Raw genomic sequence first — 16825 nt, 5'->3', positions numbered from 1 at the left:
AGTTGTTGAATTGGCTATCTAAAACAGGCCTCCAAATTTGTTCCAAAATATAATACCTATAAAGGAGAGAGCGGGAGGGTGGTTGAAACATCGGATTTTCGCGATACATAGATTTCTAAATCAAAAGCATTAATCTGAGTAGAAAAATTTAAATAAAGAATTATAAATGTTTGTAAGAGCTATAAAATGAAATGTTGAAAGTTGTAATAGATTAATTAGGCTAGGAATAAATTAATGAAAAGGAAATTTGGAAAAGCATTTTTAAAAATTTGCGCAAAATATTTGGAATTCTTTTTAGGAACGCACTTTATATAAGAGAATAATAGGTAAAATATTTTTTGGATTCAGTATGGGACTGATATATATGTTTTTAAAATTCAATTTCTGAAAAGAACCAGTGTTATCGAAGAATACAGTAAGTACTTCTCTATCAAATAAAATTTAAAAAAAAAAAACTGTTCTAAATGTGTCGTTTTAATAGTGTTGCAGGCCTATTTTTCAGAAAAAAATAGTGAAAATTAATATTTTGTCTCAGTTATGAAGCTTAAACTCATTTTTCGATTAATGTTAACTTTTTGAAATCAACACTTGAATATTTTTAGAGAACTAACCATTGTTTTATTTTTAAAAATTAATTTTCACCACTCATTTTTTAAAATCAATCATTGTAATATCATTTGAAATTAAAAAAAGAACATTTTTAGAAGAGGATTTTTTTCCCACCGGTTTGCGAATTTTCGTTGGCTTTTTAAAAAAAGTCAAATTTTTCAAAAAAAAAAAAAAGTAATGTACATATTGGTTTGAAATGTTTACTATTTATTTCTTTTTACATAACACGGATATTAAAGAATATTTCAGAAACTTTTGCTTATTTAGGAAATATTTATGCAAAATTATACTTTAAAAAAAATTATCCTTAACCTCAATATGATATCATAATGTTTGATACCTCTTTTTATAGGTTGTTTAAGCACTTACTACCTAACTTGCTTCCCCCCCACTTTAATTAATAGGTTTTTTTTCTTCTTATTTTTAATTTTGGCACGAAAAGTCGATGTTTCAAATATCTTTTCTTTTCTCTTTTCTAGGTAACATAACTTGAAGCAAATTTAGAAGCACATTTTGGCTAGTCGATTCAACGATTCATGAAGTAATAAATTTACTATTATGTATTTTCTTCATGTCAAAGCATATTTCAACTGCTGGTCAAGTTTAGACGAAATCGTTTACTTGATTCGTTAAAATGGCGAGCATTTGGTGTATATATGTGGGGGGTTACAAATGACTTCATGAAATACTGATGTTATTGAAAGATTTACAGTTGTGTTCTATTCGTTGGGTTCAACCAAAATTCAAAATTCATTGTGAATTAAACCTCAATCAAGTAGGAAGAGTTTCCATCTAGAAATTACTTTCTGCGCGTGTAAACTCGATGAAAAAAGAAACTCTCTTGTATTCCAATTCATTGCAAAACATGTTTATTTCAACATACAAGAGAACTGCATCATCATTATCAAAATCTTTGTGCATTATTGGTAGAATGTGTTTTTGTTAGTCGTTTTCAGTTCAGTTATATTAATGTCCCGTTTTAAAGCAACACTATGAGTATTTTAGGACGGACCTTGAAATTTCGAACCGCGCTCAGATGATATCTGAGCTGGTAGCCCTTTTCCAAACTTCCATATCACACCCAGCGTGCAGTCGTTTTCAGAAAAGTGTTCCTATGTCTTGGTCGAGACAGAACGGCACCTGGGACGGGGTAATAATTCAGGCCTGTTCTTTACTCAAACGTGTCAAAATTTAGTTCTGGAAGTGATTCATGTTTAATTTTATTCCGAAATACTAGAAAACACAAATATGACGAATATGGAATCATAATTTAGGCTATTATCTAAATGGGGGATCATTCATTTTACTAGCACTTCAGTACTTATTGGTACAGTGAATATTTATTACTTATCATTTCGGTGCTAACTAATACTGAAGAGAAGAGATGAAAAGTTTCAGAATGAAATTTTTGACCTTTATCTTATACAATTTGGTTATGCAATGAGTGGCAACTTCGTTTTAATAAAGAATTTCCAATCTAGCTCGTCGACGGATATCTTGAAAAATGATACATGGAATGAAGAATAGGTATACTGTGAATAGTTTACACTTTCATATTAATCTCAATATACAACCTAAGATTACTATTGTCAATAGGTGATACAATTTGATCTAATATTTTTAATTATATCCGTATATGTACAGAATAGAAAAGGAAGAGTACATTAATTTTTAGAAATTAGAATGGATTAAGAAATTATTTGTATGACAAATTATGCAGAATTGTTTTCTTACCTCTACTTCTGAGCCTTTTACCGCGCTGCTGAATGTTTTCGTCACGTGATGCTTGTTGATGCTATAAATGAATAAAAGAATCATACTTCAATAAGTAACTGCATAAAAAATCAAAAACAACGGAATGTATTGGAAAAACTTCTAAGCACCGTCTTGGCTGTTCACTGCACAACACCCGATTGGTACTACTCTTACACTACCAAAACATTTGCAATATTAGGGTGTCGCATTTCTTTCTCATCGCGTTTTTAAAGAGGCTTGTCACTGGAAAAGAAACTTGGATTTTATATGAAAATGTGCATTAAAGACACACTTGGTGTAAGGACAATAGACCTTCAACTGTCGCAAAGCTTGGACAATTCTTCCAAAGAAGTTCTTTTGTCCATTTGGTGGGATCGTAAAGGCGTAATTTTCTATGAGCTCCTTCCTCAAGGTGAAACAATAAATTCTTTGAAATACTATCATCAACTGAATCAATTAAAAGCTGCCATAGCAATAAACAAACAAACAAACAAACAAAAAAACACTCGGTTAGAATTAATGAATTGATGAGGCGTTGTTTTTCATCATGACAACACGAGACCACATATTGCATTAATCGTAAGAGAGAAGTTCCTACAGTTTGATTGGGATGTTTTACCGCATTCTGCATGCTCTTCAGGTCTGGCTGCATCAGATTGTTACTTCTTTCTGTCCTTAAAAAATTCCCATCGCGGCAAGCGCTTTAAATCTATCAGCGAAATAAAAGCGCACCTCGGGGATTATTTCTTGTCCAAAATACAACAATTTTGGAAAGAAGGCAGAATGTGGCTTCCTGAAGGTAATAGAGCAAAAGGGTTATTATATAACAAAATAAATAATGTATTAAGCAGTAAATATAGCGTATTCATTTCATATTAGAAAGAAACTTATGGGACACCCTAATAGTTAATGATTGTCAACACGACAGAATGAAGGTTGAATCTTAACAGCCATCACCGACCGCGGTTCAACCCATACCATAGAAAATATCATTGGAGGGAAAGTAACTCGACTCCTCAAGATGTATTCACCAAAAAAAGCGAGAACCGACTACCGAACCGAAAATTTCTCTTCCTCTTGTATGTGTGCCTCTTCCCACAGTTGGAAATGACATACGTAAAATGTGTAAGTTAGGAATTAAAACTGATACAGTACTTTTAATATTATTAATCATAATCATTAAATATAGATATTTTATTAATTGCAATTCACATATGCCAGTAATTATTATCTCAGAATTCAAAGAAAATCAACAATTCGAGAATAGAAACGACGTTCAAAGGAAGTAGATTTTTATTTTGCTTAAGCGGGCGAAGTAGATTTTTAATGGATTTTTTTAAGCGGGTTTAATTGTACACTAATGAAATAACATAAATTTAATAGGACTTTATTTGGACACTATAAACTAAGCTCAATGTAATGAATAATTTGTTTTGATGAAACTCATATGTATCACCTCCAGTTTTACATTTTTGTTGTAAATTTAAATCAAGCATCCAATAATCGTGTCGGAAAACAAGATATCAATATTATCTCAACATTCGATATTAATTAAAATTAGAAAAATGATATTTTAAAGGCACAGTAGACTTTGAAACAACTAAAAACGGTTTATATTCAACTAAAACAGTTTTATAAATGTATTGATAATAATAAAATAAATAAAATAATATAATAAATAATAATAAATATTTCAATAAAATAAATATTTGAAGGCATAGTGAAAAAAAAAAAAAAAACTACATTTCAATAACTTTTTTCAAAACAATGTTCTAATTATATTGAAATATCTCCGAAATATTATAGATGCTTTCATTTTTACGAAAATTAGCAAAATTGATAATGAAGATTTGGGTTAAACATTAAAGGAAAACTATGCACCCATTTTATGTTTAGAGTTCTTTTAGATATCTAAAAGTCAATAGTAGTTCAGATAAACATAAAATTTTCATAAAAATTCAGCTCGCGTATTTTTTTTAAAAAATTACTTTTTATCGGAATTACAAAATGACACCCAGTTTTGTTCCAAATAAAATTATATAGAAGAATAATATAAAAATAATAGAAAAATCTAAACATTAAATCTTTTGAAATAATTTAAAAGCTTTAAAAATTATATATATATTTTTAATTTTTTAAAAATAATATATTTCATTTCAAAGATTTTTTAATAGATATTTGCCTTATTTATATTTTAGATATATGTTTAGCGATATGCGATGCTCGAGGATAGAACCTGGGACCTTGTGGTTCGCAGTCCAGTAACATAACCATTATGCAAAAGCGTACGCTCGTGTAGTGTAGTTGTTAACTGGTATATGCTATTCACCACAGACTCTCCCTTCAGTGAGTCGGAGGTGAGACAAACGACATGGTTGTTGAGTGGTGATGTATTTATTAGCTGTTGTCTAATGCGCCTGTACCCAGTTGAGTAGCGAGTGTGTGTGGGTGAGTGGTTGCTGCATCAAGTGAGTCTGGCGACTTTGCTTGCGAGTAGATGGCGGCACAACAGCTGTTACGAAGGTTGAAGGTTCATCGTCCGAGGTCACCAATTTGGCGAATTGTCGATGCGCGAGGATAGAAGCTGGGACCTTGTGGTTCGTTGTCCAGTAACATAACCATTATACAAAAGCAATTGCCCATACATCGTAGTTGTTAACTGGCTTATATGCTATTCACCACATATGCATAAAACATTTGTTCACCATGAATAATTCGCAAAGTGCCTAATAGAGTCCACCGTCGTCTTAAAAACATATGATTTATAATCAATAAAAGTGATTTGTATAAAATACAGATGTTCATGCTATGATTTATACTAAAAAATAATTCTGTTGTTCTTCTCCAACAATATATTCGAAACTGTTTTATTTCTTCTACAAAAGAATCCCATAGGGGAGCATCTCAGATATGAGGATGATTTCGGTATTGTGGTTGGTTCCGGTATTGTGGTATTGTGGATGAGGATTCAGGTATTGTGGTTGGTTCTCGCAGCCATGGTGGGTGCATATATGGTGGGGATCGGCTACTTCCTACTGGTGACGGAACGTACTTCCCACGGGAAGGGTTGTTCTTTGGTCGGTGATGGCTTTTAGGACTCAACCATAGTTCCCTCCAGTGTTGCTGTCTCGGCAGTCCGGTCATTCAGATTTTTCCGCGTGCCTTCGATTGGATCGGAGTAACCAGTAAAGGTTTTTTCTGCAAAAGAATTATACTTTCACTTACCGATATTTCTTCCAGAATAAATTCAATCTTCTGAACCAACTCTTTGAAGTGTGGCCTCTCATTAGGTTTTTCCAACCAGCAGATTTTCATTAGTTCGTACCTGAAAGAATTTGTTTCAGAAAGAGAAAAATACCTCTTGAAAACATTCTTTGTAACACAAACTTGACCGTATCAATGTTTTTCACAAATATTTCAACTTTTTATAAATGATTATAAACAAATTGAAAAAACTCTGCAGCAGTAAAAAAAAAGTTAAATTAAATTCATTAAATCGGTTATAAAAATTCATTTATTGAATTAAATTTAACTCATTAATGATTTTAAAAATACGCTGGGCGAAGTTTAAAAATATTCCCGTTAATGCAAAATCCTAACTTCTATTTTAGAGTTTAACAACTTAGATAGGTGTTTTTTTTTATGTGCGAGAATGGAGCAAAATATAAATAAAAAGTGGTAACGAGATCGTAAACTTCATGCTTTATTTGCATTTTTTTAAATACTGGACTGTAGCAAAGGTCAATGAGCTGATGTCTGCAATTTTTATAACGCTGATGCATTAAATTCTTACTTCACTAGTCAGCTAAAACTTAGTTCCTTTATTTCCTTTCAGAAATTTCTTTTATTTTGTATTTGGCAATGCATTTTTTTTTCTACTAATAGTTTTTTATTTGTTTCGAAAAGTTATTAATGATTAATTCTGATTTGAATACTCGTAACGTTTTTTTTTAATTCATAGAATTCCGGACCTTTATTGTTTATTCTTATGTTATTAAATATTAACGCTACGGTGCGTTACAAATTATACTTTGTTTTTTATTTCACATCTTCTAGTTCTATAAGATACTGAAAGAAAAAGGTTACTTATTAATTAACGGTGAAAACGTTTAACGCTTTTGTGTTACATTTGGCCAAAATTCGTCAAATGTAGCACAAAAACGTGCCAACATATGAGCGCGCTTCTAGCTTACAAGAAAACTAGCATCTGTTTACGCTGTTTATAAGAATAGAATTACTTATTCGAAACTCTGCGCAATTCATTTTCTAAATATTCATTTTCCAAGCATTCATCGTGACTATTCAACCCACTTTCGTTTCCGACAACGCTACAATTTCTTGTATTGGCGACTTTTATTTCTATATCTTTTCTTTTCCCTTTTTTTTAATGTCTTTTATAATATGTAAATGAAATTAGGTTTTATTCTATTCATTAATGCGATATGCAGATGCCTTCAAAGAGGAAAAGTTATTTTACGAAACATCTATATATGTAACTTTTTTTTTTGTGGAACGCCTTAGAAACGTTTAAAATAATCCATAAAAATATTTAAACATTAGCAAACAATACTAGAATATTCATGGCGTATAAAAGCTTTCCGTTCTATTATATTTCTATGCCATCTACTTGGGGATTCTACTCATTGTTTTGGGTAGGATTAATTGTCACGGTCTGAATATAATACGTACTAGAATTTTACTTTTCTGCTTTAATTAACCTTGGATTGCCTCTCATTATTTTGAGAAGATAAGATGTATTAGTAAAAGATCAGCTGCTTACTCTATATTTACATTAATAATTATTTTTGCTAACAGTTTTATTAGTTAAAATAGATGAATACAAAAATTAAAGAGTCCCATTCTTTTATTAAAAGCATTTAAAAGGAATGATATGTAAAGGCTGAAAAATTAGCCGAAAAGAGCATTTATTCTTTGTATACCTCCTGTATCGAAAAGTTAAAATTTTCTCAATATATCAATCAAAATGATGGTGTTTATTTAAATCTTCAAACTGAAATACACTACTATAGCTTTTTTCATGTATTAATAGCGATTCGTCTGTCTAATATTTTCTGTGTTACCGCTTTGAAAAATATGCAGAATTTTAAAGCACACAATTCAATGTATTCTTATTACAATTCATTAAAATGTCTGATTAAATCTGAGGTACAGACTTTAGGAAAAGAAAAGAACAACTTTGATAAGGATTTGTTAAACTAAGTTTTCAAAACAATTTTATGTCAAACAAAAATGATAAATTAATATATAATGCTATCAGATTAAAAATGTCTCAATAAATAATAATAATAACAAACCAATAGTGATAATAATAATTATAATAATAGCATTAATAATAATAAAAAATGCAGTAATCATATCAAGAACAACAACAATAATAATAATACTCGGCCAAAATTAATTCAATCCTGTATACATAATATTGACATCATTGGCCATTGATTTATTAAAAGAAAAAAAATCCTCATTTTCACCAATGAAGCCAAAAATGGTACATCTTGCTGGATTGAGCATTAAAATAAACACAAAAGCCGGGGGGGAAAACCCAGCGGGAATTCATGAAATTTTCTAAGGGAATTTTTAATGAAGGGGATGACGCAAATCCTTTCGCATGAAAATTGTGAACCTCGTGCAAGGACGTGAAAGCTATAAATATTCAATTTTTTATTTTCAGAGTCCGTAAATGGAAGTTTTGTGCTTCATAGCAAAATGAAGTATGGCATTTGAACGTCTTTTTTTCAACAGACTAAAAACAAAATTTGACACATAACTACACTTTTAGTATGTGATTAGTCTACAATTTTTGATATGTGATTTTGTGATCACATATCGAATTTTAAGAAACTCTTGTTTTATGCATTTTGATTTTTTTGAAATTATTGTTTTATACATTTTGATTATTAATTAAACTCTTTAATTAATTATCAAAATATATGAAACAGTAATATAACATATTACAAAAAAATAAAAAAAAATCATCTTGTTTCCTTAATATTATTCTCACTCAATATGTGAAATCTAATCAAAATCTATTTTTATTTTGTATGTAATGCTTCAAAGACACAAAGAAAAAAGCTAATTTTGTAAAACATCATTGATTTTAAAAATACGCTAGACGAAGTTTAAAAATATTACAGCAAATGCAAACTCAACTTCTGTTTTAGTGTTTAACAACTTAGATAGGCGTATTTTTTTTATGTGTGATAATGAAGCGAAAAGTGAATAAAATGTAGTAACGACATCATAAACTTCATGTTTTATTTGCATTTTTTAATGCTGGTTTGTAGCAAAGGTCAGTGAGCTGATATCTGCAATTTTTATAATACTGAAAAAAAAAATGAAAAAAAAAACCCAAAGCAATATTTATGAAACCATACTATAAATTAAGTCTTTTTAGAGACAAAAACTTCTAAAAGGAAGGAACATGGTGTTTAAAGCGCGCCAATGTTGCTACATCTAAAACGCCAATGAAATTAACCAAATTAGCGAAATATAAAGTTTAACTTGTAAAAACAATGAAGTAAAAATGAATCTGAGCTGAAGTCTTTATCAAGGTCACCTTCATTAATTCCTCAAAAAAAAAAAAAAAAAAAAAAAAAAACCTTTAATTGCGTGGAATTTTCAGGGCACGTGGGGTCAATACTCGGACAAAAGTCAGACCCCTCGCAGAAAAAAAAATCCTTGATTTGCATCCCTGTTCGAAGGTAACCTTTGATACAGTTTTCAGGCCTTTAATTCCTTCATTTTTTTTTGTTTACAATTTAAACCTACGTTTACATGAATACAAGTGTATAGATCGATAGGAAACTAACCCTTTAACGAATTTAGAAAAAAATTTGATACTGATCTACATTTTAGATGTTAAAATTGCCCACCATTTCATCCATCTAACACTTTATACTTTGTAGCAATTGCACCCGGACAAATAGACACATGGATGAATAGATTTTGTTCAAAACTTAATAGAAATCTACAAATTTGGGCTCAAGACCACATGCCAAATTTCATCCATCTAGATCATATTTTTTTTAGTTATTGCGTTCACAGAAAAACAGACAAAGGCACAGATATAATACCAAACGTGTTTTTTTTTGGACTAAAAGAAACATAAAATGTGGGATTTGTGAAAAATTTCGAGTTTAAATTATTTGAAAATTGCAATACTTTCTGTTTATATACTTCGTAAAAGAGAAATGTAAAAGCCAAAATATTTTATGTGATTAATTCATGTTTAATAAACATTTAACATATAGGTATAAATTTTGAAAGTAAGATTTTTTTAAACTGAACTTTTATAACTTGAAATTCATTTATTGAATTTACAATCTGAATCTTAATTTTTACATCTTTATTTTTTTTATTTTATAGCTAGCTTTTATAGTGATCTATTGATTTACCATAATATTGGTTGAATTTAATTTGAATTAAATCTCCAATGCATGAATTGGCATTCATGAATCCCATTGTTGAAGGATTCACGAGGGTTCAAATTATATGATATACGATTTGAAACGTATTTTTAAATATCTTATTAATTATCCTTCAATTAAGTATAAAAAAATTACAAGAATTAAGATTAGGAGAAATGAAATCTGCATAATTCATATTCACATAACATTTGAAAATATTTAAAAAACACATGTTGGTGTTAAAAGTATCTTTGTTTAGAATGTCTTTAAAGTATTAGTTAATTACATTAATTTGTAAAAAAAATATGCATAATTTTCTACCTGAATTCGGCCTGCAGTACTTTTTCAATCCTCGTTCCAAGAGTAAACAATAATATTTTTTTCTTTTTTCATAAATCTTTTCTTTATGGTCCAAATAGTATGCACATGAAATTGCTTTGCATTCAGCCTAGCATCTTCTTTGTTTAATTCTAAATCCCTAAACTTTAATTATGACACTGTGCACGTTTATTTAAATATTACTTGTGAAACTGTATGAAACTTTCGTACATTCAACTATTTGAGTGACTTTATTTTCTGTTCTGTTGCTGAAATTAAATTCTCAGAGAAGTGTATTAATCCCCCCCCCTTTATATCCAATTTTCGATCCATTGACATTTCATTTACGCTATAAATTTCATATTAATTGAGAAAAATGGACATGTGGCGCTATCTATTAGAAGTTTGAAGCAATATTTAATTCAATTTCAAAATCAAATTTTAAGCGAACTGTGTATGTATTTGACCGTAAATTGAGCATGCTATGTCAGAAAGTGGCAAAAAAATCCTATTCACTTAAGATTGTAGGTTTCATATGAGAAAAAAGGGCCTGACAACTGAAATAACATTTTGGAAAAAATATATATTGCTATAATATTAATATAAATTAGAAACAAAGCTGGAAAATGTACATGTTCGAAAACAAGAGTTTTCATATAACGCTTATAGTACTGAAGAATATATTTTTCACATGTTGAAACCATCAATTTCATTTCTAATAAATATTGAGGAAAAAGAAAAATAGTTAATAAAGTTTTATCTGATAAAATATTAAAATTATGAGCTTACATCCAAGTGGACCAACATATCGTGTGCTTCTTAAACAAGATTTTTTTAAAGATTGCGAATAATATTCATAATTGTGCTCCCTTTCCCCAGAAATAATGCACAAAATTTATTATATTAACATTCCCAGAAACTTATATGAAATGCATAAATTTAAACATGTAGTTCAGTTTTGTGGTTTATTTTTATTGGAAATGATGCATAAAATTTTGGATTAAGTATTTATACGTTTTATTTAAATTCCTATTGGCTGGAATCTATTTTGTGTTCTTTTATTTGCCGAAAGATGCCAAGTCGCCAATCTAATAAAGCAAATGACTATTAAAAAAAAAAAAGGTCATATTTTATTTTAGTGTGCTCCTTGTTTCGCCAAGAATGCCAACAGTAAAAAGTCGCCAATCAAGATGGCAGAACATATAAACAATAGTGTGAAACAGTTACAGTTACCCAATATTTATATTAAAATTATGAGACTTATTGATCACGACTGCTTTATCTAAGAACACTTCTTTTTGAATCTTTATGGGGTCACGATTTTTGAATTTATTTTGAATTCTGTAATAACGAACTTTTGCAAACCGGCTGCTCCGGTCTGTATTTTATACAATAAAATTCGCAGACGCGATGTCTTCGCATCTGAAAAAGGCACCGGACAAAATTTTTTACTTTAAAAAAACATCCTATGGCTTCGCTAGTAGCGGAAACGGGAACCTAGTAGCTTCGCTAGCTCATTAAAATTAAGGATTCTGAGAATAAGATGAACAGTACAAAGAAAAATAAAAGCATCTTAATAGTTTCGATACTAGAAACGGGTACTTTTCTTACGACGAAATTTGAAGGAATAAATACACTTACTCGGTTCAGTTAATTCTTCATTTCAGCAGGGAATGATTTCCATTAAAAAAAATTCAACAGAACTCGGTGATGCAAATGTATTTCTGTCAGGACTATATATATTTCGAAATGTAGACATCGAATTCACAAATACAATATACCTCATAATATTTGTGAACCTAATATTTCTAATTATAATAATCATCAGACATCGGATTATTGAACTTTCATAACTAACTTATGGAATAATTACGGGAAATCTACGAAAAGAACAACAAATCGCAAAGAATTCTATTAGAATATTGAGATGAAAATCTGTGAAATAAAGACAAAAGATTTAAAAAGCTTCTAGCAGATGTTTTTAGTTTCTGTTCTGATAAAATTCGTAAACAGACGATTTTAATTAGAATAAAATAATTTGATAAGAATTAAAAAAAAATTAAATATTATCTGTTCATAGTTCGCTTTAAAAATAGCATTGAATGTTTTATTAGCATTAATAATATTTTCATTTATGAAACGTAATTTAATTAAATTCTTTCATTGAGGTTTATTTGTCGATTACTTTTAATTTTATTTCTTACAAAATAACAGTAGAAGATGCACTACTCAACAAATGAAAAAATTGTAAACTAAGCAGCATTAGGGTTACTAAGAAAATTATCCTGCTTGCATTTTTGGGTTACCACATTGGCGATAAACTCGGGGGAGAGCTAAACTAGGATTAATCCAAAAATAGATTGAAGCAGATAAGAAGAGCATTTGTTGAAGAGTTACTAGAGAATGTATTTGGCCTTCTTTTTTGAATCACTGATGACAAACCCAAGAAACACATTAAAATAGATTTCGAGTCTTTTTAATAAAATTGATACTATATATAATATAATTTTAATTTATTTATGAAGTAAAAAAAGATAACAGTAATCAATTTATGCATTTAAAATTGTGGAGAGTAAATACTTACAACTGTAATGGACAATTGTCCGGTCTTGGCATCCGGTATCCTTCCTTCAAAAGTTGGAAAAGTCTTTCTGTAGGAATTCCAGGATACGGGCAACCCCCTAATAAAACAGAAACATATTGGACTAATAGACTGGAAGAAATCAAGCATTTTTATAATAAAAATATATTTTTCCAGAAAAGCTTTTTCTAAGAAGAACTGGTTTAGATTGCAAAAGTGATTTGTACTAAAAATCAAAAATAGAATAACACTTTTTCCACATACCTATAACATAAATACCAAATATATTTATCTCCTTATCTCTGAATTTGTTCAAAAGACCATTATTTATCAGAAATTATATAATTCAAATAAAATAAAAATTAAGAATGCGTGAATTCTAAGTTTTATTTTATTACCACAAAAGTATAACAAATTCTTTAAAAAAAAGCAGAATGCATAAATTTATTCAAATAGAAAAAATATATTAACCGCTAAAAAGATTATTAAGAAACATTTCTTAGATATGTATTTACGCATCTAGATAGTATTATTCCAAGTTGAAAATAAAGTTATTTAAATTCACTTAAATGCATGCATAAATTCTGTAAACTACAAAACATATTTTATTGTATATTTCTGAACACAGTTACAAATCTGCACATGATAAACGCAGAAAAATACGATCTAAGTCCTGCATTCATTTATTTGTTTTTTGTAAAGTACTTACAAAAATCAATAGACAGCATATTAATTTATTATTGATGACCTTTCTATATATTCAAACGCAAACTAAATAGAAAAATGAAACTCTATTGAAATCCGAACTACTGACTGTATTTTCTTCAAAATAGTCTTCAAATATTAAGATATTATTTGAAGAGGAGGAAAAAGGATTACCTTAATTTTGATGTTTCTCTTGCTGTTGAATAAAAACGTTATGGATATTTTAAAATAATTCATTTATTTACTTCCGAATGCCATCTCAGAATGCTTTGTTGAATTCTGTATTATTCTTTCAAAATTATTAGCAACATATGTAAAGAAATTAGCTTATGACAATTTTTTAAAAATCGTTTGGCATAGTTTCATTTTTTAAAGTATTGTGAGTTTTAAAAATCGTTTGAAGCAAGTGTTATTAATTTCTCACATATGATTTTAATCATATGCATATTCTCAACTGATTTGGTATGAGTGATATGAATCTATAATTTTTGGTTTAAATTTGTTATGTTACATTTTCTGTTTTTTTCTATGAGAAAATTACTTGCAATTAATCATTAATCATTAATTAATTACAATTAATCATAAGAAAATGACTAATAATGACTTTTTATAATGAAGTTTTGCAATAAATATTAATTGCTAATTTTTTTATGAACAAAAGACCTCAAAAGATTTCCATAGCTGTAATGGCAACTAGTAAAACATATTTATGCTTTTGTAAAAAAAAATATCCATCTGAAAAATGATAGTTTTAAACTTTTTAAAATATGATACTTTTATATTAACTGTATAAAAAGAAAGTAATTTAGTTGTTAATATAAATTCGCTTTGATTCCAAAAGAATAAATTGCAGATAATTTTTGGAACTCTCTATTCTTTCAAATGCAGCAATTAAAAAATATTTTGAAAGTAATAAATTTAACATTAGTAAAAAAAAAAAAAAAAAAAAAAAAAAAAAAAAAAAAAATCCAAAATATTTTTTACCTTCAGATGAAACATTTTTGTGATATATTTCACACACACACACACACACACACACACACACACACACACACACACACACACACACACACACACACACACACACACATAATGAATTTTGGTATTAAAAACACTCTGCTTAAATATTAAAATATCCATTAGATAATTATAATTTTTTTAATTTTTTTTGAAAATACAAATTTAATAACATTTAAATAAATGTTCTATCAAAAAAGAGTAAAACAATATGAAAAGCAATTTTTAAAACATGCTTTTAATAATGCAATAAAAGGTATAATTTCTTAAATTTTCTTTTCCAATATTTTAGGTTTTAATTATAATTTATTATTATAAATATTTTGGAATGTATTAGAATTATTTTTTTCTAAAATTGACTACCAGATGGAATCAAACATATGGAATCAAGATTTAATTTCAAAATTTACAATTATTTTAATTAAAGTTTTTAATTGCCTGATAATTAAGAAGTTCTGAAAATATTAAAATAGTGTATTGTCATTAAAAACCGAAGAGTGCACAAAATTTCACCACAGGAAGCGAGTGAAATTTAAATTAATAAATAATACTTTCAGAAACATGAAATAAGTTCAATAAACTTATTTAATTATCTTGTTTTAAAGAAAAACTTGATTAACAGAACATAGAATTTTACAAAACGTTTATTAAGCAGTATTAATCTTCAGAAATTCAATCAAAATTCATTTCATTAATTTTATTTTAAATTGTAAATTTTGTCCTAAATATTTCTTGATTTCTCTAAAATTTGAATATCTGTCTTAATCATAACAACTTTTAGCATGCTTTAATGTATTATGGGTATAATGATTTAATTTTACTCTAAAGTATATATTCTAATATTCCATTTGCAAAATATGATATACCAGTTTGTCAGTACAGCAATTTTTCAATGCTTTTACATTTATCAAGAAATTTTTTTTTTTTTTTTAGAAATGCATGAATATATTACCTATCGTAATGATTTCCCATAACAAGATGCCGAAAGACCATCTGAAAAAGAAATTTAAATTTGAATGAACATGTTATATAATAAAGCTTTACATTATTTTATTGCTTTAATTAAAAAAATATATATGGATAGTAGCAAGTTTAAATAAAATCAACTCTAAAGATTTAGGTCAATAAAATTTCTTTTAAAAATTCATACTATCTCTGTTTATTGTGAATGCTTAATTTAATAACTTTTATAATAGTTTATATTTATATAATTTTTTTTCTGATGAGATAGAATGCCTCTTCATATCCTTTGTAACCTGAATTAAAGCAGCAGGAATACCCTTCCTTTCAGTGACTTGTATACTTATACGATACAGATTGCTTTGAGTTTAGCTTCCTAGTATAATTATGAAAGTTTTAGAACACTCCTCACTGAGTGATTGTATCCAAAAGTTATTGCCAGATCAGCAATCACGTACTAAATTAAACATATCAATCCTTTTATTTTTCTGATTTATCGCATTCATACATATGATCTGACTAACAAACAGAAAATTCATCTAGGTTTAGTTATATTAGTTATATTAACGTCCCTTTTTAAAGCAACACTAGGGCTATTTTGGAACGGATTTCATAATTTTGAACCCCGGTCTGATGACGAGGACGACAACAGAGCTAGCAACCCCCTCTCCAAAATTCCACACCACACCAGCGGGAGGACGTTTGGCCCCGATGGATTTAACGTGCACCAAACCCGCTTACACGATGGTTCTTCGGTGGAATCAGGTCTCGAACCTGAAGTCCTCCGGCTCTGAAGCCGAGACCTTAATACCAGGCCTCTGCAAGCCTTGGTGTTAGAAAGTGGCGGAAGGAGGATACTAGGAAAGATCTTAGAGAAAGAGATTTATCGACATTTTGAATGGTAGTATTTAAACAGTATTTAATTATCTGTTTATTAAAAGTTCTACCTTCTTTTATTTTTCATATAAATGAAACATCTAATATTAGTAGAAAAAAACCATTAATGCAGCTGTTGCCTTACTCTATCTTATCTTTCTGATAATAGACGGCGATGACTTATTAGGTAAGCATTCCATAGTGTATTGCGATTGTAAATAATGGGATGAAAAGGTGTTCTGTTATAGTATGCGCACGTTAATGTCTTTTCGTCTTTTCGTATTTGTGTTTGTTTTGTGTGAAATGTGATCATTAAAGAAATGTCTCTGAAAACATAAGCCCTGTTGCTTCCACTGCACGGATCATAATGATTTTCATTCCACCACATTACTAAGCAGGTTGACATGGAAATATTAATTATGGAAACATTATTTAAAAATTAAAAAGTATCGTCTAATTTTACTAGCACGAGTAATAGAAATAAATTTAAGAGTGTTTTTTTTATTCCAGTAATTCATTTTATAAAAGATGCTAAAAGAGTACCAACTGTTTTGAGGAATGAATTTATTTTCACTCT

At 28.7% G+C, this 16825-nt stretch overlaps 1 protein-coding gene across 2 annotated transcripts in view; it reads right to left on the bottom strand.

The window, feature by feature from the left end:
* LOC129975046 (proto-oncogene tyrosine-protein kinase receptor Ret-like) overlaps positions 1–16825 on the bottom strand; it is an 84496-nt gene that overhangs the window by 4542 nt on the left and 63129 nt on the right. For both annotated transcript variants that reach the window (XM_056087918.1, XM_056087919.1), the window contains 4 exons: positions 15365–15405; positions 12694–12790; positions 5590–5689; positions 2344–2404 (listed from right to left, as the gene is read on the bottom strand). In XM_056087918.1, coding sequence (XP_055943893.1) covers positions 2344–2404; positions 5590–5689; positions 12694–12790; positions 15365–15405 — 299 coding nt within the window. The remainder of the gene's footprint in view (positions 1–2343; positions 2405–5589; positions 5690–12693; positions 12791–15364; positions 15406–16825) is intronic.

This window comes from Argiope bruennichi, chromosome 7 (assembly GCF_947563725.1).
Source record: "Argiope bruennichi chromosome 7, qqArgBrue1.1, whole genome shotgun sequence".
NCBI lineage: Eukaryota > Metazoa > Arthropoda > Arachnida > Araneae > Araneidae > Argiope > Argiope bruennichi.
This window is presented reverse-complemented; position numbering and strand designations above follow the sequence as displayed.